Raw genomic sequence first — 27,862 nt, 5'->3', positions numbered from 1 at the left:
TGTCGCCACCTACTGGCATCACGATGTTACGCCACTGGACCAATCTGAACCAATCTTTTTCTCTCTTTCTTCTGCCTGAAAGGAGATTCAGAAGACACTGAATCAAAATACCCACTACTAATAAGAATAAAATCCACTCAAGGTGGTGGTTTCCGGTAGAATAGTAATTTTAGTTGTCAATAAGGTGTTGTGTATATTTGTAAAGTGTTGTTAATTATCATATAAATTCTAATGTATGAATTATTCATCTTGTTATGTGTATTTTTTTTTTAGTTAACATAGATGCAAACTCACCTTTTTGAGATCAAAATGTCACCTATGAGATTTATGTATGTTAGATCCAATGAGAAAGTGTTTTTGGCTGGTGGTGGTCTTTTTACAGTACCATTAGTACTAATTAATATCTGTACCCGCTTGTAGTCAACCACTTTCAAACGTGTGTTTTTGCGCTCTGGTTTCATAATTGGAAGAATTTGGACAATTTGAAGAAAAGTTTTGTTTGTCTTCGAGGACCGAATGTCCTCTAACTACAACAGCAACAAGTCTGTGTTGGCCGAATATATTTAGCAGCTTCTACAGTTAAAACACTCTTTTTGATGTCATTTTCAAGGCAATGTTTAAAAAAATTGTAGTTTTTAAAATAAATCTAAAAATATTTAATGCATTATTATTTAATCATACTTGCTATATATACAGTACAGTACTAAAAATGTTTATAATCACCATTTTATAATAAATTCAAAATCAAGACCTGAAAACTAGGGAGTGGAAATGGCAACTGAGCTATTGAGTGATCCTCTGCTGCCATCTACTGGATATAATGGTAATTTCATGTCATTTTCCTTTCAAAAGTCTTTGTTTTCCACAAGGTTTTTTGGCACATTTTTTCGTCATCTCCATTAATGAAAAGTGAATTTTACTGCACAACTGTAAAGTTAAAAATAATAAGGCTTTTAACTATTGTTTTTTTTTTTAAATTATGTTTTTGTGGGGTGGGTGGGGGGTTGTGTGTCTTTGTCACCTTTTTCACCTATGATGCGTTTGCATCCTTGAAGTTAACCTTACATATTAATACTACTGATGATAATTTTGACCAAATATAGGTTTCCCAAAGTTGCCTTGTGAATGAATTAGGCTAAATATATTTACTTTTACTTTACTGTACTTTACTTTTGTCATTTAGCAGACGCTTTTATCCAAAGCGACTTACAAATAAGAAAAAGTAACTAAAACTAAAAGTCAACACTCTGTAAATACTATATACACACATTTAAGAAAATAAAGAAATTAAATAAAATTGACAAATGCGTACAACAACATTTCAATACTAAACATTTAAATGAAAAAAAATAAGCTAAAAAAATTCAAAATATTAAAACAACAAAAGGTTTGAGTATAATAATGCTTCTAACATAACACTAAGCCAAACACCATAAAAACATGTACAGCCACACACATACATATACAAATTAATTCAATATATATATTATTTCATTTCCATATTTTTATATATTTTCATATATTTGCGTCAAGTGAAACTTTTACAGACTTCAAGAGGCCACTAGAGGCTGGTTCTAATCCGGTGGACTTTACCCCATCACCAAGCTTTTTGTGAAGACAACGAATGAATAGGCATTTGTTGCTTACGTTATGGGAGTTAGGTAATAAAGAATATATCACCCTGCAGCCCAAGACCGGTTGCCCACTGAAGCTAAGCAGGGTTGAGCCTGGTCAGTACCTGGATGGGAGACCTCCGGTGAAAACTAGGTTGCTGTTGGAAGAGGTGTTAGTGAGGTCAGCAGGGGGTGCTCACCCTGTGGTCTGTAACGCCCCGGTATAGTGATGGGGACACTATACTGTAAAAAAGCACTGTCTTTCGGATGAGACGTTAAACCGAGGTCCTGACTCTCTGTGGTCATTAAAAATCCCATGGCACTTCTCGTAAAGAGTAGGGGTGTAACCTGGCCAAATTCCCTCTACTGGCCCTTGTCTATCATGGCCTCCTAATAATCCCCATACACTTGATTGGCTCTATGACTCTCTCTCCTCTCCACCTGTAGCTGGTGTGTGGTGAGCGCACTGGTGCCGTCGCATCATCCAAGTGGATGCTGCACACTGGTGGTGGTTAAGGAGAGACCCCCCCACATGATTGTAAAGCGCTTTGGGTGTACAGCAATACACAATAAAGCGCTATATAAATGCATCATTCATTCAATCAGTAAATTCAGTTTTCTGCCTAAATCCATCTGTGATTGCATTGCACACGGCAGTGTATGTAAGAGAGAGTGAAGAAGAGCTTGCAGGATTGGAGATAACGTCTGGTCAACTTAATTCAGGTGAGTGAAACTGTTTCTTTAATAAATTCTTTCCAGTTTGTATTACAGTACATGCAGTGTATTACCTGTTAAACCATAAAAAGCTTACATGAAGGTGAACAACAAGGAAAACTAAAATAATGTCTAAAGTTTGCATATAGGCCTATGTAATATTTGGTTGTGCAGATTTCTCTGAAATACATAAGCACGTCTTTGCACGTTATTTGCAAAAATAATTTTCATTAGTCAAAATAATGTCAAATTTTAATATGTGCTAGGTAATTATAAATATACATTTATTTAAATATAATTATTAATACTTCATGTGTTTTTCATGTAATATTGTAGTAGGGTATGTTGTTTTGATTGTTGTGATTGATGCTGTTGTTTGTTTTGTGTTATGTTTTTGATTTTTGTGTAATAGGACCGAGATGAAAACGAGATGATGCATCTCAAGGAGGTTATCCCAAATAAAATTTGTTGCAAATCAGCTGCACAAATAAATACATGGAAGCACTGGTGTCTGGTGATATTTAAAATAGAAAGGGCTACATTTTATTTACACTGCAGGATATAGCAGAAATTAATTTAATAAATAAAAAGAACTGCTGATAAAAGTACAAAGTACCTTCCCACATTTCAGGTATATTTTGTTTCAGGTACAACAGTGACATTTTAGTCATTTTCTGGTGTTCTCTATACAGGTTAAAACAAAGAAATGTAAAGTTTAATCAGAGAAAGACTGGTTCATTTAAAGAGGTTTGCACATCTTATTTATAAACTAAAAATCATTCTGTATGAGTGGCCCCTTAGACAAGTGTAGCAAAGCTAATTTTATTTTTGAGCTGTGTGAACATCATCTATCCTGTTGTAAAGTGACTGTGGTCACAGTTTGTGATTTACTCAAAAAATAGATAGTGGTGCTGATGTTATCATCAACTGCTCTGGTGTCCGATCAGGAGACCTCCAGCCTGATCCGGAGCTCAAGCCAGCCAGAGGACAGATCATTAAGGTGAGGTTTACTGGATAAAATTCAATCAGGTTTTGAGTTAGATAGAAGAGGTTCGTCTCTGATTTTGTGCTTTATGTCAACAGGTAGATGCTCCTTGGATAAAACACTGGATCTCCACACATAATTTATTGTCTAGAGGCAATTCAACTTACATCATACCCGGGTGAGTTTATTTTTCATTACAGTCAATGTATATTTGAAAACAAAAGACATTTAGAAATAAAGGCAAGCATGCTGTGTTGGTTCCCATTACAAGTTTTGTTTATTATAAAAAGGAAAATGCAGTCTTGTTCCAGGACAGATGCACATGACCTCAGTTTGTTTCTGCAGGAGTCGTTTAGTCACTGTGGGTGGAGTTTTCCAAGTAGGAAACTAGAAAAAGTTTGTTTTTCTGACCCAAAAGCACGTCTCCACTGTAAAATAATATTTTCAGAAATATGTTCAGTAATAAAGTACAGTTTACATACATTTGCCCACACAAAGCCCTTGCATTTACATCCAGCTGCACAGTGTCTCTCTTGATTAGTGTATTATTTAAATGCTGCAAGCATGAGGTGCCTGATAATATATTTTTTTACCACTGTTTCAATAACCTGACCCCCGTTTTAGGTCATACAAGGAGGTGGATATTCCAAAACTCAATCTGCAATGCAATGTCATTTAGTAATGTATTAAAGAGCAGCATATCTTTTGGCCATCAGATTTTTGATTTTTTTGACACATTTACCAAACAAACTGGGTGTATTATTCTGGTAGTTCTAACCTGTATCTGAAATGACTGAATCAAAGAAATAAAAGAAAATGTTGAAGTCACAGTAATTGACTGCTAGAGCTGGAAAAAGGATTATTGTAATGCTTGTGCTGGCATAAAGCAGGCCTATATGTGAAACTGCCGTGTTTATGGTAAGGTTTCACAAATACCCAGAATTACCTTGGAGATGATGCAACAGAAATAACACAAAGGTTTCTGGGACAAATGACTCACAAAAGATTTGTTTCCACCTGCTGGAGTAATGATGGAACACAAGTGTATAAACAAATCTTTTTAGTGAACAAATTAAAAAGATGAATCAAAACGCCCACCACTATGGCTGAACTGGGAATAGCATACTAGCATAGCTTCCAGTGTAGACAGCTTCTAGCGTGATATGGCATGAGCGACAATGGTGTAAGTAATGGTGTAAAAGTGGTGTAAGGTTCTGTGAACAAAGTTTTGCAAGTAAATTATTTTCATTTTTCCTTCCAGCTCATTTTTTTCCATCATCTTTTCCCTTTAGGGCTCCACAGATTCACATTCAATGTCGTTTTCTTTCACCTCAGGTCATTCATAACTACGGACATGGAGGTTTTGGACTGACCATCCATCGTGGATGTGCTGAGGAAGCTGCTCGTCTCTTTGGACAGATCCTGGAGCAGAAAGGCCTGCTAGCACACTCTAAATAACATCTCTCATAGATCTATGCCTCTGGATAAGGTTATCTATCAAGTTTTATTCTCATTCTAATCTAATAAATAGTCAATGTAAATCATTGTCACTGATTCCAAGAGATAATGAATCTCCAGAACTGAATACACTGATCTACATTTATCTGCACAAATCTATAATAAAGAAACATATACTCGCTTTCTTTTGTTGAGCCATAATTTATTGTTATCAAACATGTACATCCAGTGCAGTGGCAAGAGATCTGTGCACACAGTCAGGGCCTCTCTTTGAGCGGTGCAAGTGATGCGGTCGTACCGGGTCCCGCGTTTTGAGGGCCCCATGGCGAATGGACCGAGAGGGACAATGAGCAACCCCAACTGCACACTTCCCATCATGCAACACACATACCCACTGTACAGTTGAAAAGGCAGAAAAATAAATAACCGAATATAGTATTGAGCAGTCGAGCGGAATAAACAAAGACTGTTGCTAAATGATCAAGTTGAGTGTTTTGATGCATACCATTGTTTGAAAAATGCGCATGAAGCCTTATGTGTTAGAATAGACAATAATAAAATACATGTGACCTATAGACCTGCTCTGAGGAAAGTCACTTGCTATAGTTTTATTGTTATTGAGCTGTATTTTAAGATAAGAATCCAATAACCTATATGCCTGATTATAAGGTATCAACTGGAGTTTGTTTTATGATATATAACAAACAAGTCGGATGTACAGTATTTTTATGCATTTGAAATTACTTCAAAGAAATAAAATAAAATGGTAAAGTCAAGATAATTAGAAAAAAAGGTACAGGAGGATACACACGTGTACAGAGAAAAACACAAAATTGCTCTCTGAAGTCTGGACACACAGGAACAACTGCTCTCGTTACAAATCTAGAGCTAGGGGGGAAAAAGGACTATTGTAATGTTTGTGCTGTCATCTATGTGAAGGTGGCGTGTTTTGATAAGGTTTGACAAATACCCAGAATTTCCCTTGGAGTTAATGCACCCTGGCTTGAAACAGTTTCTTGAGTAAATGACTCACAAAAGATTTGTTGTCATCTGCAGGAGTAACGATGTAACGCAAGTGTATAAACAAATCTTTTAATGAACAAATTATAAAATGAAAGGGTATCAAAATGCCCACCACTACGTTTGAATTGGGAATAGCATCTAGAATACTACTTTTACTGTTTCTACCATGCAAAAATAGTAAGACTAGTATTGAGAATGGAGCCCATTCTGAGCATCTACTGAATAACACACGAATAGTGCCACCTCAGCGTCACAGATGACGTTACGTAACATGGGAAAAAGTTCATTTGTAAGTTTTGCACCCTGTCCTTACACTGTTCTTGCAAGAGAGAAGATAAGGACGTGTTCAGGACAACGTCGATCTCTTTTTGGAGGTAACACGACAAAAGTTTGGTGAGTAAAGCTGTCCTTTTATAAAATATGAAGTATACCTTGAATGCAGTCTAATGTAACTCTGACACATGCATTAATGTAAAAGTGTGGATTATTTCCAGTTTGGCATTACATGCAGTTCATTAACTATTAAGCAAAAAAAAAAAAAAAAAAAAATCACAAGGATTCAACCAATAAAAACAACTCAAGCTCTATAACCTTTTTAGTTGTCATTGTATATTTTAACTTTGTAATTGTGTCTCTTTGGGGTTTTTATGGACATAAGACTTAATAAAACAAATTAAGCCTTTCCCATGACAATGCAAACATATGGCAGCATTATGTATTCACTGGTGGATGATTCAGAATACACAGGTTTGTATTGAAATTTTTCTCCAATCAGTTTACAACATTGCAATATGTAATAAAACCATGCATTCATATTTATACTTGCATTTAGTTAGCAGACATGAGGGTGTGCATCATTGGAGCGGGGGTCATCGGCCTCTCCACCGCTCAGAGCATCTACCAGCTCTTCCACAGCAGGATCACCCCCCTCACCATAGAGGTGTATGCTGATATCTTCACTCCACTCACCACCAGCGATGGGGCAGCTGGACTCTGGCAGCCGTATCTCTACGACAAGGGGAACACGCAAGAAACGTGAGCTTTCATTTCTGTTAAGTTGTCTGAATCTAAAAGTATCAGTGAATCGGTTGAAGCACATCCTTATGTTTCTCAGTTATCCTGAAGAACCCAAGATGCTGTATAACTTAATGTTTTCTTTTCTTTTCTCAGTAAATGGAACAAAGAGACATTTGACTATCTACTAAGCTGCCTCAGCTCTCCAGATTCAGTGAAAATGGGAATCTTCCTCCAGTCTGGATACAATCTGTGCACTGAACCCCTGCCAGTGAGAACATTATATCTTTCCATTGCATGTAATGTCATTATCTACAGAATGGTATATAATAACCCTCAAGTTCTGACACACAGGACATACTGTGGTATATTGTCAGGTAAATTATTTCACAGTTTGGTCTCTGCCTGTGGGCCCTTAACTATAGTATGAAACATGTTCCAGTGCAGTGCAGGGCCTGTTTGAAATGGCAGAAAGGAGCATAAAGAACCTTATTGTAAAGCTGAACAAAAGAAGAAGTGGTCGGGAATTAAGAGACCTGAACATCCACTTTAAATTGCTGAGGCCTCTCTCTGGCATTGGTTAAAACCAGTATAAAGTTAGAGTGAAAATAACTGACCCATGTCACTGACCCAAGAGAGAATAGTGAAAATGGCTCAATCTCTCTGCTCCCCTCAAACAGGACCCCTCATTTAAAAACGCTGTGTTAGGTTTTCGCCAGCTGACTAAACGTGAACTAGACATGTTCCCAGGATACAGGTACTTATCAACTGCATCTCATCCCAATTTGATGATGCTGATTTGTTTTGTTGTTTTACCCTTTGATGGTTATAGTAATTATTTTTGTAAAATTGCATAGGCTACTTTTCTCTTTTCCTTCTATCTTTTCAGTTTTGGTTGGTTTAACACTGCTCTCATGATTGAAGGAAAGACATACCTGCCCTGGCTTATGGACTGGTGAGAGATTGCTTTTATCTAATCAGTAACCAACATTAGAATTGGAATGAAATAGAATATATAGTGGAGTTCAAGAGTCCATAGTGAAACGTGTCCAATTTTTACATTCATATTTTTTTACTGTATATGCATCAGAATAACTGTTATGCATGTATATAGTCATGTAAAATCTGTCGTGAATCTGTTACTCTTTTCTGGTCTAACAATGATTAACACTATCTTTGACACCTTGGTCAAATTCCTGTGTTTTCTGCAGGTTAATACAAAGACAGGTCAAGTTTTATCAGAGGAAAATTGGATCATTTAAAGAGGTCTGAGTAATTCCTTAATTCCTAAAAATCTTTTTTTCAATTAAAAGATCTTAAAAATGTACACTACCTATTAAAAAGAAATCATTAATCAAGAACACATTCATTTGATCACAATTAAGTGTGAAAGTTGATACATTTACAATGTAACAAAATAATTATATTTCAAATAAAGACTGTTCTTTACAACTTTCTATTCATCAAAGACTCTTGAAAAAAAAGTATCATCATTCCCACAAAAAAATATTAAGCAGCACAACCTTTTTCATCATTGATAATATATATGTAAAATTAAAAATGTTCATATTAGAATGATTTCTGAAGGATCACGTGACACTGAAGACTGGAGTAATGACTGCTGAAAATTCAGCTCTGACATCCCAGAAAAAAAATAATTTTAACATGTATTTAAATAGATGTCAAAATATATAAAACAGTTATTTTGTAATAATATTACAATAATAATATTGTAATATAACACACGGTTACTGCTTTTACTGTGTTTTATACAACATAAGAGATTTAAACCCCACACTTTTGAATGGTAGTGCATGTGTTAACTGGATTGTTAAAAGTGTAGCATCTGGTTACCTTATAGTAGTTTTAACATAACATATTATAAGCAGATTCTCTAAGTCTTATTTAATTAATTTAATGTTCAGATTATGCTTGCCTCATATATATATATTTATATATACTGTTATAATGTAATCATAAAATGTGTGTATTTGTAATGACCTCGAAAATGGGCTCCAGTTGGCAGATAGTGGTGCTGATGTTATCATCAACTGCTCCGGTGTCCGATCAGGAGACCTCCAGCCTGATCCGGAGCTCAAGCCAGCCAGAGGACAGATCATTAAGGTGAGGTTTACTGGATAAAATTCAATCAGGTTTTGAGTTAGATAGAAGAGGTTCGTCTCTGATTTTGTGCTGTATGTCAACAGGTAGATGCTCCTTGGATAAAACACTGGATCTCCACACATAATTTATTGTCTAGAGGCAATTCAACTTACATCATACCCGGGTGAGTTTATTTTTCATTACAGTCAATGTATATTTGAAAAAAAAAGACATTTAGAAATAAAGGCAAGCATGCTGTGTTGGTTCCCATTACAAGTTTTGTTTATTATAAAAAGGAAAATGCAGTCTTGTTCCAGGACAGATGCACATGACCTCAGTTTGTTTCTGCAGGAGTCGTTTAGTCACTGTGGGTGGAGTTTTCCAAGTAGGAAACTGGAATCTGCAGAACAGTTCTGTTGACCATAAAAACATCTGGGAAGCGGCCTGCAAGCTTGAGCCCAGTCTACAGGTAGGAGATCACATGCTGTCAAAATCTGCTATTTAAGGTGTGATTTTCCATATTCCCAGATTTGCTCAGTTTTCTCTCTCTTTAGCACGCGCGGATAGTAGAGGACTGGACTGGTCTCAGACCGGCTCGCAGCAAAGTTAGACTGGAGAGAGAGACCATACGATCTGGACCAACCTCGTTTGAGGTGAGCTCATAGTAAAGAGAGCAGTATTTCTTCTCCTCAACTTTGCCTCTTTTCACACACCATGCTGTTTTCTTTCACCTCAGGTCATTCATAACTACGGACATGGAGGTTTTGGACTGACCATCCATCGTGGATGTGCTGAGGAAGCTGCTCATCTCTTTGGACAGCTCCTAGAGCAGAAAGGCCTGTTAGCACACACTAAATCACGTCTCTAATAAATCTATGCCCCTGGAATGTTATCTACAGTATCAAATCTTATTCTCACTAATCCAATAACATCATCATACTGATTCCACCAAGAGATAATGATGAATCTTCAGAATTGAATACATTTATCTGCACTAATCGATAATAAAGAAACATATACTCGCTTTCTTTTGTTGAAGCATAATTTATTGTTATCATACATGTACATCCAGTGCAGTGGCAAGAGATCTGTGCACACAGACACAAAACGCAGTACTAAATCGCAAAAGGTAGGCAACTCTCTGCACTCACAGCAACAACGGCACACTTCCCATCATGCCACACACATACCCACTGTACGGTTGAAAAGGCAGAAATACAAATGACCGAATATAGCATTGAACAGTCAAGCTGAATAAACAAAGATTGTTGCTAAATGTTGTGTGTTTTTTGATGCAAGCCGTCATTTGAAAAATATACTTGAAGGCTGATGTGCTAGAATAGACAATAATAAAATATATTTGACCTACAGACCTGTTCTGATGAAAGCCACTTGCTATTGTTTTATTGTTATTGAGCTGTATTTTAAGATAAGAATCCAATAACCTTTGATATGCCTGATTATAAGGGATCAGCTGGAGTTTATACACTTTACATGAGTGATTGCAGTTGGCAGCCGGTGAGAGGACAAAGAGAGGTGCTCTCAAGTGCTGAGCGATGACAAATGCAGACTTTGGTGTCCACTAGATACGTCACTGTTGTCAGCGAAAGTCTATAACTGTGAATGGATAACACTTAACCAGCTTAAAATATGGTAAATGGTTGAAAAAAGAAAGATAACAGACCACAAACTGGTGCAAATGTCTGATTAATAGCAGCAGTTCTCATGACGTTGCCAAAGGAATGCTGGAGTGTAAAGCCCTCTTAAAAAAATGAAACAAATCCTCTTTCTGGTGCTAAACTTGTCGCAATCGTACATTCTATCGTGCTATCTTTCAGGTTCAAATGCTCCTCAGATCCTCTAAACATGTGAGAGTGATTTCATGTGCTAAACTGCATAATGCAATTTGTCATGTTTTGGATACATTTTCAACCCATTTCCTGTTGTAGTTCCTTAGGGCAAAAGGGGAGTATTATGTGATGGCAATCCATTCCACTCCATTTCTCTGGTTTGGAGGTTCATAAAAAGAAACCCTGCAAACTTTGGTGGAGGAATGTGTCATTGATGGACGGATTTAAATCAAAACTAAGAGTTTTTAAACTTTGTGGACACACATTGCTTTTTTTTTACAGAAAAGATTCCCAATTTCTTCTACAAAGTCTTTCCAAATCTATCTGTGGTGTTTCTTAGTCCTGTGATCCAGAGCTGGAATGTGGAATCCCTCCAGGACTGTGGTCTGAGGCCCGTCCCATCATCTCCTGACCCCACTCTCTGTGACTGGACTCCTGGAGGCCTCGTCCTGTGGTCTCTATGGGCAGGGCACAGGAAGCGATAGCAGCCAGCAAACAGCAGCAACAGTACACCGACAGAGTCAGGTACACAGATGATTCCAGCATCACCTTGAGGAAAGAAGCAGAGATGGACAAATTCTTCTAGGTCACACATTCAAGAGTTTAGTACGATTCAAATTTGGTAAGGGTTATTGAGATTATTAATGCTTTTTAAAAAAAGTATCTAATGTTCACCAAGATTACATTTATTTGATCAAAAATACAGTAACACTGAAATATTAATACAATTTAAAAGAACCGATTTCTTTCAATACATTGAATTAGTAATTTTTCACTTTGATGGCAAAGCTAAATCTTCATATTCATTACTCCAGTCTTCAGTGTCCTATGATCCTTCGGAAATCATTCTAATATGCTGATTGACTTCATGCTCAAGAAACATTTATTATTATTATTACTGCTGAAAATGATTTTGCTGCTTATAATTGGAAACCACAACACATTTTTTTCTGGATTCAAAAGAATAATATATTAGAAATAATAGTATGTAATAGTTTAGTGTACAAAAATGTGAACACAAACCTTGCTTCAAGGTTTTTTTTTTTTCATAAATGTAAAATAATTTTAGGTAAAAGCTTATTAATGAATCATAATTTCTGAAATAATTTACACACATGCAGTTAATGAATGAGCCCCCTTGTCTTTCTTCTCTCTTTTTAGTCATATTTCTGGTATCTCTTTGACTTGTTGTCTGCAGAGTGAGTTTTTTGCAAGCTGGACTCAAAATCATGCAGCCCACATGAGCACCACAGCTCAACATATCAGATCATTTGCCCAAACTGCCACAGATTCAACACCACTGTATTACAGGAAGTGTTTTAACTGTTAAAATATATTAAAAAATATTAAGTATATTGGAACATTTATAATATCTCAAAATAATTTTTATAACGTGTTGTTTTTTTAGTCTGTGCATATTTTCTGTTTGGGTATTTACATTATTCTGTATTTTATGTCTTTTATATGTCTTTCTTATTGTTTCCACACCTGTGCCACAAATGGTGTGATGAGAGCTCCAACCCGAGCCATTCCACTACTGGTGCCCAAACCCAGCGCCCTCGTGGCTGTGGGATACACCTGCAAAAGAGACACTGAGTGATTTACATCAAAGGTATTCTCATTGAACATGGAACCATTACTTAACCACAGGGTGGTTAGTGAATGGACCTACGTGACCTACATGGATCTATAACTTCACTAAAGTTTCTTCAGCATGCTGTTATGCTGTAAACACTTTCAAAACCAGTTAAATATATCACTGACAAAGATTAATGTAGTTAGGTAAACTGCTTCGCTCCTTCAGTTAATATACAATCAGTAACTACGTTCATAAAACAACTACGTTCTTTAACACCCTACAGACACTATGTGTAATATTCAACCCTCCAATCCTGATTTTGAAGATGAACTCCAGTAGTTCATGAAAAGTAGGATGACAAAGCACCCTGTTTTATGTCAGGTGAGCTGTTGCAATGGCTGCCAGGTGGTGGGAGTGAACCAGGAACTGGACACTTCCCAAGGTAAAAATTCTTCTCCAGCACAGCTGTTGCCTTGAGCAAAACATTTAACACTACACTGACAGTCTACAGCAGGGGTCATCAAACTTGATCCTGTAGGGCCGGTGTCCTGCAGAGTTTAGCTCCAACTTGTCTCAACACACCTGCCTGGAAATTTCAAGTATAAATAATAAGACCTTGATTATCTGCTTCAGGTGTGTTTGATTAGGGTTGGAGCTAAACTCTGCAGGGACACCGGCCCTCCAGGACCGAGCTTGGTGACCCCTGGTCTACAGCATTGGTCTCAAACTCAATTCCTGGAGGGCCGCAGCTCCAAATCACACCTGCTTGGAAGTTTCTAGTAATCCTGAAGACCTTGATTATCTAGGATCAGGTGTGTTTGTTTAGGGTTGGAGCTAAACTGTGCAGAGCTGTGGCCGTCCAGGAATTCAGTTTGAGACCAATGGTCTACAGCAGGCATCCTCAAATCTGGCCCACTCCTGCAGAGTTTAGCTCTAACCCTAATCAAACACACCTGAGGATGCTAATCAGAGTCGTCAAGATCATTCGAAAATCACAGGTAGGTGAGTTTGATCAGGGTTGGAGCTAAACTCTGCAGCAGATTGGCCGCCCCAGGGAAAGATTTGAGGAACCCTGGTCTACAGGCTCTCCTTACAATTTATCAGCCAAGAGTGTCAAATTTTCAATTACATATTCCTTTGACAGGGCAAAGAAGGATAGAGCTTCCCTTTGGGCCTCAGTTCTTCCCAAAAATAATTATATATCAACTGAAATGAATTGAAAAAGAGATCTCACCTCAGGGGTGTACACATATGCAGCCTGGAAACCTCCAGCGATAAAAGCCCTCGCAATGAATATAAATACTGTCAAAGAAGTCCTGCAATATAGTTAATGTAGTTATTCACAGTATGTTCACAAGTGTGATTACCACAGGCTTGAATGCCCTAGAAACATGACAGTAATAGAAGTGCTTTCTGACCTTCCCACACAGCCGTAGAGCGGCACAATGCAGAGGGAGAAAACAAAGAAACACAGTGCCATAGTCTTCCTCCTCCCTAATCGATCAATCGCCCACAGGGTCACCAGCAGGCCTGTGATGCATCAATCAATACGTTTGTCACATTTTATTTTTTTGCCTGCCATTCGTTATTTAAAAATAAGATGTTAAAGGAATAGTTCACTCAGAAAATGAACATTTGCTGAAACCTTACGCCAAAATGTTTTGATTTGAGTTTGTTTCTTCATCAGATTCGAAGAGATTTAGCATTGCATCACTTACTCACCAACGGATCCTCTGCAGTGAATGGGTGCCGTCAGAATGAGAGTCCAAACAGCTTATAACAACATCACAATAATCCCCTGACATTTGTTTAGAATTGTTTTGGACTGTTTTTGCTTGTAAACGATGCATGACCTTTGCATATTTTCTTGCTGATTTTCTCTGGAGATATCAATATTATGGATAGAGGCCTCATATTTTAGCTGGACGCAACAATTTGAAGTTAAGAACGTCCTAATGATGGATTTATTTCTTACAAACAAGTTATTCACTTCACAAGACGTTAATTGATGAACTTGAGTGGTGTGGATTACTTGTGGATTATTGTGATGCTTTTATCATCTGTTTCGACTCTCATTCTGACGGCACCCATTCACTGCAGAGGATCTGTTGTGAGCAAGTGATGGAATGCAGAATTTCTGTGCAATGGGTTCAGAATACCTAGAGACTCCACTGAGCCTTAGAGTGAGTAAATTTTCATTTCTGGATGAACTATTCCTTTAATGGCATTATAATTCAAATGTATACCAGGAAACTCAGAAAGTGTGGTCCACAAAAGGTCTTTGTAATCATCTGAATTCAGATATTTGCACTCCAAACTGCAACCTGGCTCCCTTTTACTGCCCTTCGCCCCTAGAGGGGGACACAAGACAAATATATGCACACATTAATTGTGTATGGTTAGCATTCTACCACTCTATAGTTTGAAATGATATTAAACACACTGGTTTACATACTATTTAAAAAAAACAAAAAACATTACAGTATACAGGTTATACTGTACAGCAGGGATGGGCAACTTCGGTCCTGGAGGGCCACTGTCCTGCAGAGTTTAGTTCCAACCCTAATCAAACACACCTGAACCAGCTAGGTTCTTGAAGGTCTTCAAGGTCACTAGAAAGCTAGAGGCAGGTGTGTTTGATTAGGGTTGGAGCTAAACTCTGCAGGACAGTGGCCCTCCAGGACCGAAGTTGCCCATCCCTGCTGTACAGTATTGAATACATTTATTCTATACATGGTCCTTACATTCTCACTATGCTCCAGTCTGTTTTTAAACACACAAAAACTTTCACTCACTACCACAGGCGCCTCCCTCCTGGAAAAGCTCAGTGGTCAGCAAAACCACACCATAATATGAGAATGCATTAGAGAACCTGCATCAGAAAGCAGACAATAAACAGAATATGAATGAAAGCAGCAAGAACAAAACATTGTGGAATATCTGAGTGACATTGCGAAACAAAATGTGACAAATCTCAGGGAACAAAAAGTCATTTTAAGCTTTAGTAGCAGGCATTTACTGAAAGACATGTGATTGAATGAGTGTTTGTTTTCACACAGTAATTAATAGGAATTTGGAGGACCATCTTACCATATGAACCAGAGCAGAACAGTGGTCAAGCGGAAGTGTGGAGAGAAAAGATCTTGGATTTTCCCCCTGTCCTCCTGAACACAGAAAATAACAGTTATACCCAAAATAAGGAGAGATAAAATGTCAGAATGGTTAAAAGAGAGAGAGAGAGAGAGCATTGGCAGCACTGAATTTTTCATTCTTTACTCTAAATGACTCAGAGAAACTCTGCTATATAGTTAGAGAGGACGACATGCACAACAGCCAAACTAGCTGCAAAATATGCATACACCATACGCTTTATTCGCAAATGCGCTAATTATTTTACAGATCTATTCTTGTTTTATGTATTATATAATCGTTTGTTCCTTATTCATGTAATGGACAATGCTTTGGCAATACTCTGCAAATCATGCCAATAAAGCTCATTTGAATTTGAATTTGAGAGAGAGAGACATTGTGATATTGTGATTTTTTTTTTTTTTTTAATGTAATTTATTCATGTGATGGCAAAGCGGAATTCAGCAGCCATTACTCCAGTTTTCAGTTAAATATTTCTCACTATTATCAATGCTGAAAATGGTTGCACCACTTAATATTTTTGCAGAAGCCATGAAACAATTTTTTTTCAGGATTCTTTCATGAATAGAAAGTTCAAAAGAATAACAATATAAGTAATATCAATAATATTATCTAATAGTTTTGTATAGACAAAAACATGAACATCTGGTTTAAGTTGGTTCAAAGTTGTTGTTTTTTCATAAAATTAGAATAATTTTAAGTACAAACATATTAATGAATCATAATTTCTGCATGAAAACATTCCCACACTAATGCAGATCCAACACTTATAACATATTGTATTATAGGAAGTGTTTTAACTATTTTCCAAGAAATAAAGTCCAATAAAGAAATCCATAAATGGCATAAATTATATAAAGCAATATACACAAGTATATTTAACTAGTGTTTTACCTGTCTGGCCACTATGAGTTTTCCCAGCGGCATGGGGACATTATTCTCTGTTGCAATGCGTTTGAGTGTGTTTAAAGCCTTCTCCTGGTTTCCTGTCAGGACGTCGTAACGAGCGCTCTCCGGCAGCCACTGTTGATTTGCATTTGACATTTTGTTTACTCTGTTGTTCAGACAATATATTGCTCACACCACAAAAAAACTGCTGTGGTCTATCCATATCTAGCTTTAAGAGAAAGAACAAACTGATATTCGAGAACTTCATACTTACAAAGCAAAGAAAAGCAAAAATGAAGAGTGGAATGGTGGAAAGGGCCAGCAACCAGCGCCAGCCCAATGTTGGCATCACCAAAATAGCCAGCAGCACTTCAAATACTGTACCCAAAGCCCAGAATATCTACAGCAGATCAGAGAGAAAGACATATAGAGATTTAGGATCTCCATATTTTGGTTCAACTTATAACTTCTGACTGAAACAATTTAATCATTCAGGGCTATGATACCTGTTTTTAATGAATAGAATAGAATAGAATAGAATAGAATAGAATATTACCTCTATCAACAGAATGCAAGTGGCTCTGGACCGCATGGGGAGAAACTCAGCATACAATGTTACTCTAATAGGAGAGATCAAAAGTTTACTGTAAGTCTTTAATTATTTCATGATATTGTTAAATAAAATGGCAAATTGTAATGGAGACGTTATAGATTAAAAGAACTTGCAAATCTCCTTACCATACTTCATGAAATGTTTGTACACCACCATTCAAAAGTTTGGGGTCAGAAGGGGGTTTTCTTTATTTTTTTTTATTTTTTAGCAAGGATGCATTAAATTATTTTTGACACTGTTTCCAAAAAAATTGTTTCAAATAAATGCTGTTCTTATGAATGTCTTTTATTCAGCAAAAAACCTTGAAAAAAAACTCAGAAATATATTAAGTAACAACTATTCTCAACATTGATCATTATAAGTAATGTTAGTGTGTGCACCAAATCAGCATATTAGAATGATTCCTGAAGGATCATGTGACACTGAAGACTGGAGTGATGAAGCTGAAAATTCAGCTTTGCCATCACAGGAGTAAATTAAATATTAAAATATATTTCAAATGCAGCCTTGATGAGAATAAGACTTTCAAAAACATTAAAAATCCTAACACCACCAAACTTTTAAACGGCTGCGTGTGTATTTAGATCTGTGTCACACTTACGATTGTGGAGCCCCTCCAATGCCGAAGCCCACCAGAGCTCTGAGGAACAGGATCCACCCGTATACAGGTGCAAACGCACTGAGGAGGCCGTAAAACAGGGTCCATAATACACTCATCTTCAAACCCTACCACAAACACACACACAGCTCTAATCAGTCCCCGCTAGTGCACAGTGAGATTATAAATAACATTCGTGCCGTTGGACATGCACATACTGCTCTTTAATTTATGAACATACTCACTGTTTTTCTCCCATATTTATCAGATATGTTTCCCCATAATGAAGAACTGATCATCATTCCAATGAACACTGCCTGTTTCAGAGAAGGTAAGAAACTCATTACATATGCGTCAGTGCGGTTATTCAGGCAAACACATTTAGGAACAGCTGATGCAAAGCTTAACGGAACAAGAACATTTCTACTGCCAAACCTGTCTAAAAAAGCACGAGGGGAGTCATTATTGACTCGAGGAGTATTGTACAGTACCGAAGTTAGCAGTGCCACCTGCCAGCTGGGAAGTGCCCACTCACAGTGCAGTTGAGGGGCCAATATACTGAGAATCATCATCTCCATGGCGTCGGCCATCTGCACACAAATACAACCATCGGCAATATGGAAACAAATATAGCAACTACTCCTTCTGACTACAAAATGAGCTAAAGATTTACAGCTTAAAAATGATACAGTGTTCATTTGAATAATATATCATAACTAAAAACAAATGTTTTATTTATACAGTGTCTTTCTAAAACCCAAATTAATTGTAATCATACAGGGTTGTGAGGACATGACAGTTATTCCCTCTCTGCATTTTGTTTCAGTTTTGTTACCCAGGAAAGTCCAGTCAGGATGGACAGTTTCCACTGGAATGTCCCAAAGCCAATGGCTTCCACTGCATCCTCAACCATGAAGGTATCTGTTGAAAGAGCAAGATATGGAGAATAGTTTAGCCTTAAAGGTGACATATGATGATAAGATATCTTTTTCCGTGTTTAAGTGCTATAGCTGAGTCTCCAGAGCAGGGGTCTGTCTCCAACCTTTCTGTGAGTGAGGGCTCCCTGAAGGGATAAAATAGTGTCAAGGGTTATTGTTTGATATACTCCTCTCTCCCTCTATATATATATATCTTGCCATTAATAATTTCTCACAAGCATTTAAATTTTTTTTAATCAATCCAGGAAAATAATCCAGATAAATTTATAAAAATAGGCTATTACAATATATTTTTTTTACATATCATACAAAACTGATATTTATCATGATATTCATCTACCATTAATGGGGAAGGAAATGCTTTCCACCATGAGAATGAAGGTAAACATAATTTTTTTCATAATTAAATTCCACAGAGGAGCTACGTTTTAATTTAGGGCCCCATTAAATGCATTTTATTTTTTCCTAAATTCTGTGTTTTCTATTTGATTTATTATGGATTCTTTGTTTTATGATTCAGTACAAATGTATCATTAAAAATTGTGTCTAGTGAAATGAACCAATAAAACTTTAACAATTTAATCAATCTTTTAAAATGTAATCAAATGAAAATCAATTTAAAACAAAACATTGCATTTTCATTTTATCAGATAAGATGCTGCACAACAGAACTGTATAAATTCATAATAATAAAAATAACTTGAGTATCATATACCTTAAAAATGATAATATTATTATTACTTTGAGAATTGCACTTTAGTATACAATAGTAATATATTCGATCATTATTTCTAGTTAAACCGGACTTTTAGCTTGACGGTTTGTCGTGACGGTCTTTCAGTTTTAGTTTCAGCGTGTATTTTATGGTAATTTTTCTCAAATGAAACTGCATAAAGCTGGTGAAGTGACTCTCAGAGCAGCTCTGGAGATGAAGTGCATGTGTTCATGTCCTCATATATTGAAACACAGATGCTGAAAACACTGCGAGTCACATGTGTTTGACTGGCTGCTGTAACTTTTATTCTGTTGTGTGATTGGATGTTAGATTAATCCATATTGAGTAAAAATGTCCAGAGTTTATCATAATTATTAAAATAAATTTGATCATAATCTCAATATTATATCATTTATCGCCAACGCTAATTTAGGCAATTTATAGAACGTGCTTGTCGGGCGACTCAGAGAATGATGCGGGCTACCAGGTGCCCGTGGGCACCACGTTGGTGACCACTGCTCCAGAGCATCTACCAACCCAGAAAACGTGAAAAAGAACAATCTAGTAAATTCTTTGGTAAGCCTTTCTCTGCAATCATGTGAAAAAACCAAACGAGCTGCTCAGAATTCGCTCCCCCGTGACGTAGAAAGGGGATTTTATTAAATTTATTACCGCCCCTTAATCTATGTTTCCACCTACGGCGCTGCCATTGTGTTTTTGCAAGCGGAAACGGTGTACTAGTTCTAACGCCATGCCAAAAGTTGAAGCAAAGCATGCTAACTGTTCTGTCTTTGGCTGCACTGATGAGCACAGAACACTATTTAGAGTCTCAGAGGAGATGAGAGCAATTGATTTATTTACTGTATATTGCTGTTTATGCTGCCACACAGACCTAATATAAACGTGATTTCTTTCCCAGCTGTTTACCTTCACAGACATAACCAATTGTTTTTGTAATTCCTGTGTTTTTAACATGAACTTGTGTATATTTGACAGTTTAAGTGCAATAAGACATGAAAGAGAACTTAGTTTAGTACTCTCATGCCGCGTGACAGCCGCTTTCTGTGCGCGTGCTTTGAATGTGTTCGCTCAGAAAACCCTATTTCAGTTGTTTAAACTAATATGGTTTAAAACACATTATTTCAGTGCAATATACATGATAATCAAAACCAAACAGATGTTATTTGGCAGAGTATCTGAGGAATGAGCTGTAGTAATGGGTCGTTCTTGAACGATTCGTTCATTTTGAACAAATCTTTGATGTGACTCGGGAAGAACGAGTCGTCTCGGGGAGTGATTTGTTCAGTTGCGCATGCACAACATCCTATAGGTTCTGCACTGAATTAGTTAACCTGTTTCGAGTCTTTGGGTTTTTTGAGTCGTTCGTTCATCACGTGACAGCCTCATAAGCTAAAGCAATGCAGCCTGAGGGGAAAATAATTAATAATAATAATAATAATAATAATCAACTCTTTAGTTTATTACCTTTGTTACCACATTCAGTGTTATGGAAAAGAACCATCATGACAGAAATTCACACATTTATAAACTGTAAGAAATAAAAAGCTACAATCTGACACCAGAAACGCATCACGTAACTGTAAGAGTAAATAATAATAATAATAATAACTATGCAGCCGTTTGTAAGGAAAGTTGTAAATTAACTAATTTCTCTATCCAATGCTGTTGTCACATGTCTGTTTGTTGAGTTTCTATTTTGACCTAGTTTTTGCTTGTGTCTTGTTAAGTTGATCGTTACCACCTGTTGTTTCATTAATTATCCCATTAGCCCCTGGGTTTATAAGTCCTGAGTTTTCCCCATTTCAGTTGCCAGTTATTGTCTATGTAACGCATTTGAGTGGATTGTTATTAAAGACTGTTATTTTGGATTATCTTTGCCTTATCTTTGGATTATCTTCGTCACGTGACAAAAGAACAAACGACTCAAATCCAAAGACTCGATAGATGAACTAATCAATTCTCTTTCCAGCTCTGACTGCATTGGTTTAGCTTATGGGGCTGTCGTGATGTACGAACGACTCAAACCCAAAGACTTGTCAGATGTGAGGTGAGCTAATCATAGACTAAAGACCCAGGTAAACAACATATTATTTTGTTTTCTGTTTCTTATACCATTATAGTTTTGTATTGTTTGTAGTGTGATCAACATTTGCATAAGTAGTAGATGTGTTAGGGAAGTAGCACATAACATTTTAATTATATTTTGTTAAAATTAACGAAATAAACGAAATGACTCGAAAAAAAGATTCGTTCATTTTGCTGAATGAGACTCAAAGGTCCGAGTCAGTAAAATGATCCGAACTTCCTATCACTAATGAGCAGTAAAGGCACAGCTCTATTCTTGAAAAGGGGGCCAGCAGCAGCAGTTCATTTGCATTTAAAGAGACATGCACTAAAACAGCATGTTTCTGCTTCCACTCAAAATTTTCACTCAGGCATTTTCAAAATGATATAATAAATTGTGTGAGGTATTTTGAGCTGAAACTTCAGACACATTCTGGGGACACCTGAGACTTATATTACATCTTGTAAAAAGGGGTATAATAGGTCTCCTTTTAAAGATGTTCAGTGAGCTGTCTGATAATGCAATCAACTATCCTGTATATAGGAAGCATTTTACATGCTCAAAAGTGTTATTTTAGTATCTTTTAAATCCTATTACTGTATTCATTAATATTTTGCATTCACTATTTTTTATTTTCGATTTTCATTTTAAATTTAGTTTACACTTCATTAATGTTATGTGCTTATTTTAGTTTAATTATATATATATATATATATATCTATCTCTGTTAAATGTCGTTTTAGTTTTAATGTTGGTAATTTTATTACTTCAGTTGAAACTTATTTTATTTCAGTTAGGCAACATTTCTAATTTTCAATTTTGTTTTAAAGTTTTTCTAATATATTTATATATTTTTAGCTTGATTTCAATTAACAAAAAACATTTTTTTTAATCAACGATTTTGGTTAACAATAACAGCCATGAATCAAAATTTCCAAGAAATATTCCTGAAAAACACATTTAGAAAGAAAAGAAACACCTTTTCTAACAAAAATATAACAAAGGAACATAAGCGCTGATCAATAAGCTATATTAATTAGCTAATCATACCATCAGTGGGGTTGGCAAATTCCCGAGGTACCGGAGCACCATCAGCCAGGGAAACAGACTCCATATCCGTCCGTCCTCCCTCCACATGCAAAGCCTCTTCCCTGCTGCCACACTCATCCTCTGAGCGAGTGCTTTCACCTGTACGCCGAAATTTCACCACTCTGTCAGAGAGACAAACATGCAGACAGATAATAAGGTACAGAATCAATCAGATGGACAAATTTCTGAAGCACTGCATATGAATGGTTCTGACCCGATGACTAAAAGAACAAATAAGAAGGATTCAGAATAAAATATGCTCTATACCTTTCTGCTGCGGCTGTTTTCAGAAAACATGAAGAAAGATCATTCAATCACAGATTTACAACCCGAATTCTGGAAATGTTGGGATGTTTTTTATTTTTATTTATTTGAATAAAATGAAAACTAAAAGAATTTCAAATCACATGAGCCAATATTTTAGTCACAATAGAACATAGATAACATAACAAATGTTTAAACTGAGAAATTGTACAATTGTATGCACAAAATTAGCTCATTTCAAATTTGATGCCTGCTATAGGTCTCAAAATAGTTGGGACGTGGGCATGTTTACCATGGTGTAGCATCTCCTCTTCTTTTCAAAACAGTTTGAAAACATCTGGGCATTGAGGTTATGACTTTCTGGAGTTTTGGTGTTGGAATTGGGTCCCATTTTTGCCTGACATATGTTTCCAGCTGCTGAAGAGTTTGTGGTCGTCTTTGATGTATTTTTTGTTTAATAATGCACCAATTGTTCTCTATAGGTGAAAGATCTGGACTGCAGGCAGGCCAATTCAGCACCCGGACTCTTCTACTACGAAGCCATGTTGTTGTAATAGCTGCAGTATGTGGTTTAGCACTGTCCTGCTGAAATACACGTCATCTGGAGGGGAGCATATGTTGCTCTAAAACCTTTATATACCTTTCAGCATTTATAGTGCCTTCCAAAACATGCAAGCTACTGATACCATATGCACATATGCACCCCCATACCATCAGAGATGCTGGCTTTTGACCTGAATGTTGATAACACACTAGAAGGTCTCCCTCCTCTTTAGCCCGGAGGACACGGTGTCCGTGATTTACAACAAGAATGTCAAATTTGGACTCGTCTGACCATAGAACACTTTGAAACAGTCCATTTTAAATGAGCCTTGGACCACAGGACATGACGGCGCTTCTGGACCATGTTCACAAATGGCTTCCTTTTTTGCATAATAGAGCTTTAGTTGTCATCTGCAGATGGCACAGTGGATTGTGTTTACCGACAGTGGTTTCTGGAAGTATTCCTGGGCCCATTTAGCAATGTCAATGACAGAATCATGCCGATGAGTGATGCAGTGTCGTCTGAGGGCCCGAAGACCACAGGCATCCAACAAAGCTCTTTGGCCTTGTCCCTTACGCACAGAGATTTCTCCAGTTTCTCTGAATCTTTTGATGATGTTATGCACTGTAGATGTTGAGATTTGCAAAGCCTTTGCAATTTGAAATTGAGGAACGTTGTTTTTAAAATATTCCACAATCTTTTTACGCACTCTCTCACAAATTGGAGAGCCTCTGTCCATCTTTACTTCTGAGAGACTCTGCCTCTCTAAGACATCTCTTTTATAGCTAATCATGTTACAGACCTGATGTCAATTAACTTAATTAGTTGCTAGATGTTCTCCCAGCTGAATCTTTTCAAAATTTCTTGGTTTTTCAGCCCTTTGTTGCCCTCGTGCCAACTTTTTTGAGACCTGTAGCAGGCATCAAATTTGAAATGAGCCCATTTAGTGGATAAAAGTGTAAAATTTCTCAATTTAAACATTTATGTTCTCTATTTTCTATTGTGAATAAAATATTGGCTCATGTGATTTGAAAGTCTTTCAGTTTTCATTTTATTCAAATTTAAAAACCATCCCAACATTTCCAGAATTTGGGTTGCAAATAGATCACAGATTTAAATATCACAGATTTAGCAGTGCCTATGCATAATATAGCAGCGGCCCATACAGCCAATAACATGGCAGGCCAAAATAAATCATTCAACAGAACAAGGATCTGTATGTGGAATACAGCTGCAATGTGCAGAGCAGAATGATGCACATAATAAGAGACTGTTGCCAAGGTGATGAGAGAGATTCCGGTTTGTGCAATCCCTCTTCTGGGGTTCTGGAACGAAAGCACAAGAGAAAGCCAGACGTGCAAAGAGACTGTAGAGTGATGTTTGAAACTGTGACTCACAACAGATAGCCTTAATGGGGTGACCAGATGACAGGCATCTTCTCACTGAATGAAATCTGCTGTTTGAAGAAAACAATAACAGATGCTCTAGCGATAATCAGGGGGTTTTTACTTTACAAATATCCTCACAGCTATGAAGACAGATTGGATCAGGGAGCAGTAAATAAGAGGAGCACACAGATATCCCATGGTGTAATTACTGTAATTGCAGTGCTCACAGCGACACTATGAGCAATAAAGCTTTCATGAGCAGACAGGCAGTGTAATTAAACAGATGACCTCTCCACGCTCAGCAGAGACAAACGTTTCTCTGGGAGCGTAAAAAAAAACAGAAACATCATCCCCAGATCATAAATCATCTGAAATTTGCAATGGTTTCAATGACAGAACAGACATGAGCTCCTGCAAACATAAAGATGTGACGATTTCATCAGTATTATTTTGAAAAAGACTGAAGCTCTACATCAACAATTAAGAGCGCTGCCATCATGATTTCTGCACACCGTCAGATGGCGACTGGGCCTACTGCCAAGCATCAGCAGCACAGGAATAACATCAGTATAAGCAGGCAGTGTATTCAAAACTCTACATGCATCAGTGGAAAGACCTTTACTGCGACACAGATGATCAATGACACACAAGGGCAGATTTGCATTTCTTTGTAACTTGCACTGTCTTCTTAAGATGCCACTGATGCACTGGGCGATCAGTCATCAAGACCAAGACGTTTGTCTGTTCATTAATGACCTCATATACTTTGTGCCTTGCTGAAAATCCTTTGGTTTTCTCTGTCAAAAATGACCGGCTTTTTAAAAACTGACTTACAAAACCTGTGTAAAACATTAATAAAAATTCCCAATTTTTGGGAACACTACAAGTGCAGCAAGGTGGGGGGGAGGGGGACAAAAATATTTTGGGAAGAGTTTATACCATTCGTGAGCAAACTCAGTAAGTTTTAGTCCACTGTGATAATATTAATAGCATTTTTGGAAAGAAAAAAAGGGGGAAAAAATCCAAAACACAACATAACAACATTTAAGCTTTTTGCTATAATGTAAAAATGTTTGTAAATTTAACAGAAAAAGTAAGTAAAAATGTTACAATAAAAACTGTAGCTTACCATATAATGTTTAAAATTATATTAGCTTTAACAGAGATAAATGCAATTTTAGCTTAAGCTTTTAGAAGCATAATAAAGTATTAATTATCATACAATAAAATACTACTTTATCATTTAAGAGGACAATACAAGTATATTTTTTTGTAGGCCTAAGTAAACTTTTTTAATTTAATTTGTGGAAACCTGCTTCTTCACAGTTTTTTTTTATTGTAAAATGAAGAGGGTTTATCATTTTGAAAAGTGCTTAGTGCTTAACCCTAAGAAGCAATTCATTTAAAAATACTGTCATTTAAAATATGAACAAAAAAGTCAACAAAAAGCAAATTTAAAAATCACAGACAGAGTTGAACATGTTCTATTAGGCCAATCAAATTGGCTACATGTTATTGCGTAAAACTATTTGAACACCTGTGATCTGAGCAGAATGAGTGTCTATATTCAATAGAGTCGTCATGTACGATGCAAATGAATCAATTGACGAGGAAATATTCTATGCAACAAAACGTTAGGGTTTTAAAATACATAATTAGTTGAATCTATTTGATCTGTTTACCAAACATAGGCTACACCTTTGCCAATCCATACAACCCAAATATTCATATTCTACATCAGCCTACATCAACAGCAGCCATTATGCAAGCAGTGGTTTTTCATATAAGTTGCATGAATATCAATGTCACATTGTGTAGGGCACAGTCTAGCAGCTGCAGAATGAACGGAACGGCATGAAAAGCAGACTCACGGGAGCTGTCTTAACTGAAACAAATCATCGTCCATTATCGGTCTGTTCGTCGGGCTGCCGGTGTCTTTGTCTCATTGCTGTCGAGTCGAGGCTGATTTCAGCACCGCGGGCGTGAGGACAGAGGGGCGGCGCGCTGCGGAGCGTCCATGAGTCCTGCGCCGGTCGCGTCGCGTCGCTGCAAAGACTGGAACCAAAGCAGCGAATACACTCCGGAGATGACGAATCAAGACAATACACCGCTCACTTGTTTTCCCATTCACGTTTTTATTTCTATATAATTTAATAATAAAGTAAATTATTTTAATAATTAAGTTCAATGACACAAAAAATGTTTAAATAATTTTTTAAAAATTAATAAAGTAAATTACATGTTTGGATTTAGCTATAGTGAATGAGGTCATGTTTATTAAAAAGATAAAGCTGGTAATTCTACAGATATCCAGATTTCTGTCGTACAAAATATAGGTTATAGAGTTGAATATTGAAGAACTACTGACAAATCTAATAAAATATATTAAAAAATGTACTTAGGCTACTGAAAGTATCATAAATAAAGAATATATATATACATAAAAGATTGGTATTTTGATGGGAAATATAGAGAGTATGTGTGTATATATATATATATATGTGTGTGTATATATATATGTGTGTGTGTACTGTGTATATTTATTAAGTATATATAAATACACACACATACAGTATATATTTTGAAAATATTTACGTTTATACATTCATATTCTTATATTTTATAGAAATATATTTAATAAATAGGCCTAAACATAACATATTTTTCTTAAATATATACATGCATGTGTTTGTATATATATATATATATATATATATATATATATATAATATTCACTGTGTAATCGCGATTAATCGTTTGACAGCACTAATATATATATATATATATATATATATATATATATATGATGGGTTTTTCATTTTATAGCTTTTATTTCTTTTCTTTTTAGAAATCCATCCAAAAAAATATCCTCGAGAAGAAGTAAATAAATAAATAATGAAAGTGAAATGCCTATAAAAGTCGGTCAGATTTTAAATCTATTCATATGTTCATTTGGAACACAAAACAAATCGAAATACACATAAATCCGTTAAAAGCTCACAAATATTTCAAGTCTTCGTGGCTTTTTAATCCAAATTCTGTCCGTCTGTGACCTGGTTTCACTTATTAAGACCATTATAGGCTAATTATTCAGCTAATCTGTAAAAACTAATATTCCTACACAGTTCAGGTAAGTTAGGTGTTGAACACTAAACATTGTTTTAAGTGCATGTCTGTTCTTCTGTAAACACAAACCCTTTCGCATTTCGTCATTTCCGCTTCCTGCTCCGCGGAAGGTCCGTCGCGCAAC

At 36.4% G+C, this 27,862-nt stretch overlaps 2 protein-coding genes across 4 annotated transcripts; one reads left to right on the top strand and one right to left on the bottom strand.

Moving 5' to 3' along the window:
* Positions 1 to 6,634: 6,634 nt before the first annotated feature.
* dao.3 (D-amino-acid oxidase, tandem duplicate 3) lies at positions 6,635 to 9,778 on the top strand (the record flags this gene model as incomplete). Its single annotated transcript, XM_079418131.1, has 10 exons — positions 6,635 to 6,828; positions 6,964 to 7,078; positions 7,488 to 7,564; positions 7,697 to 7,762; positions 8,019 to 8,073; positions 8,827 to 8,931; positions 9,015 to 9,094; positions 9,262 to 9,379; positions 9,465 to 9,563; positions 9,647 to 9,778. 10 exons carry the CDS (start codon positions 6,635 to 6,637, stop codon positions 9,776 to 9,778), a joined length of 1,041 nt encoding a protein of 346 aa, XP_079274257.1.
* A 163-nt stretch (positions 9,779 to 9,941) lies between these two features.
* LOC306871929 (synaptic vesicle 2-related protein-like) lies at positions 9,942 to 27,862 on the bottom strand. 3 transcript variants are annotated; one of them, XM_079420196.1, is made up of 17 exons: positions 27,808 to 27,862; positions 26,484 to 26,667; positions 22,378 to 22,538; positions 18,424 to 18,509; positions 18,080 to 18,178; positions 17,834 to 17,905; positions 17,592 to 17,716; positions 16,934 to 16,997; positions 16,652 to 16,777; positions 16,384 to 16,512; positions 15,430 to 15,503; positions 15,135 to 15,211; positions 14,586 to 14,690; positions 13,758 to 13,869; positions 13,574 to 13,655; positions 12,249 to 12,338; positions 9,942 to 11,309 (listed from the first exon to the last, which is right to left on the bottom strand). In XM_079420196.1, exons 2-17 carry the CDS (start codon positions 26,516 to 26,518, stop codon positions 11,097 to 11,099), a joined length of 1,650 nt encoding a protein of 549 aa, XP_079276322.1. In that variant the 5' UTR covers positions 26,519 to 26,667; positions 27,808 to 27,862; the 3' UTR covers positions 9,942 to 11,096. The 3 variants fall into 3 exon arrangements, with proteins under 3 accessions (XP_079276322.1, XP_079276321.1, XP_079276323.1); XM_079420195.1 differs by having other exon boundaries at positions 26,484 to 26,753; positions 27,808 to 27,841; XM_079420197.1 differs by lacking the exon at positions 26,484 to 26,667.

The sequence above is a fragment of the Barbus barbus genome (genome assembly GCF_936440315.1).
Source record: "Barbus barbus genome assembly, chromosome: 6".
Classification (NCBI taxonomy): domain Eukaryota; kingdom Metazoa; phylum Chordata; class Actinopteri; order Cypriniformes; family Cyprinidae; genus Barbus; species Barbus barbus.
This window is presented reverse-complemented; position numbering and strand designations above follow the sequence as displayed.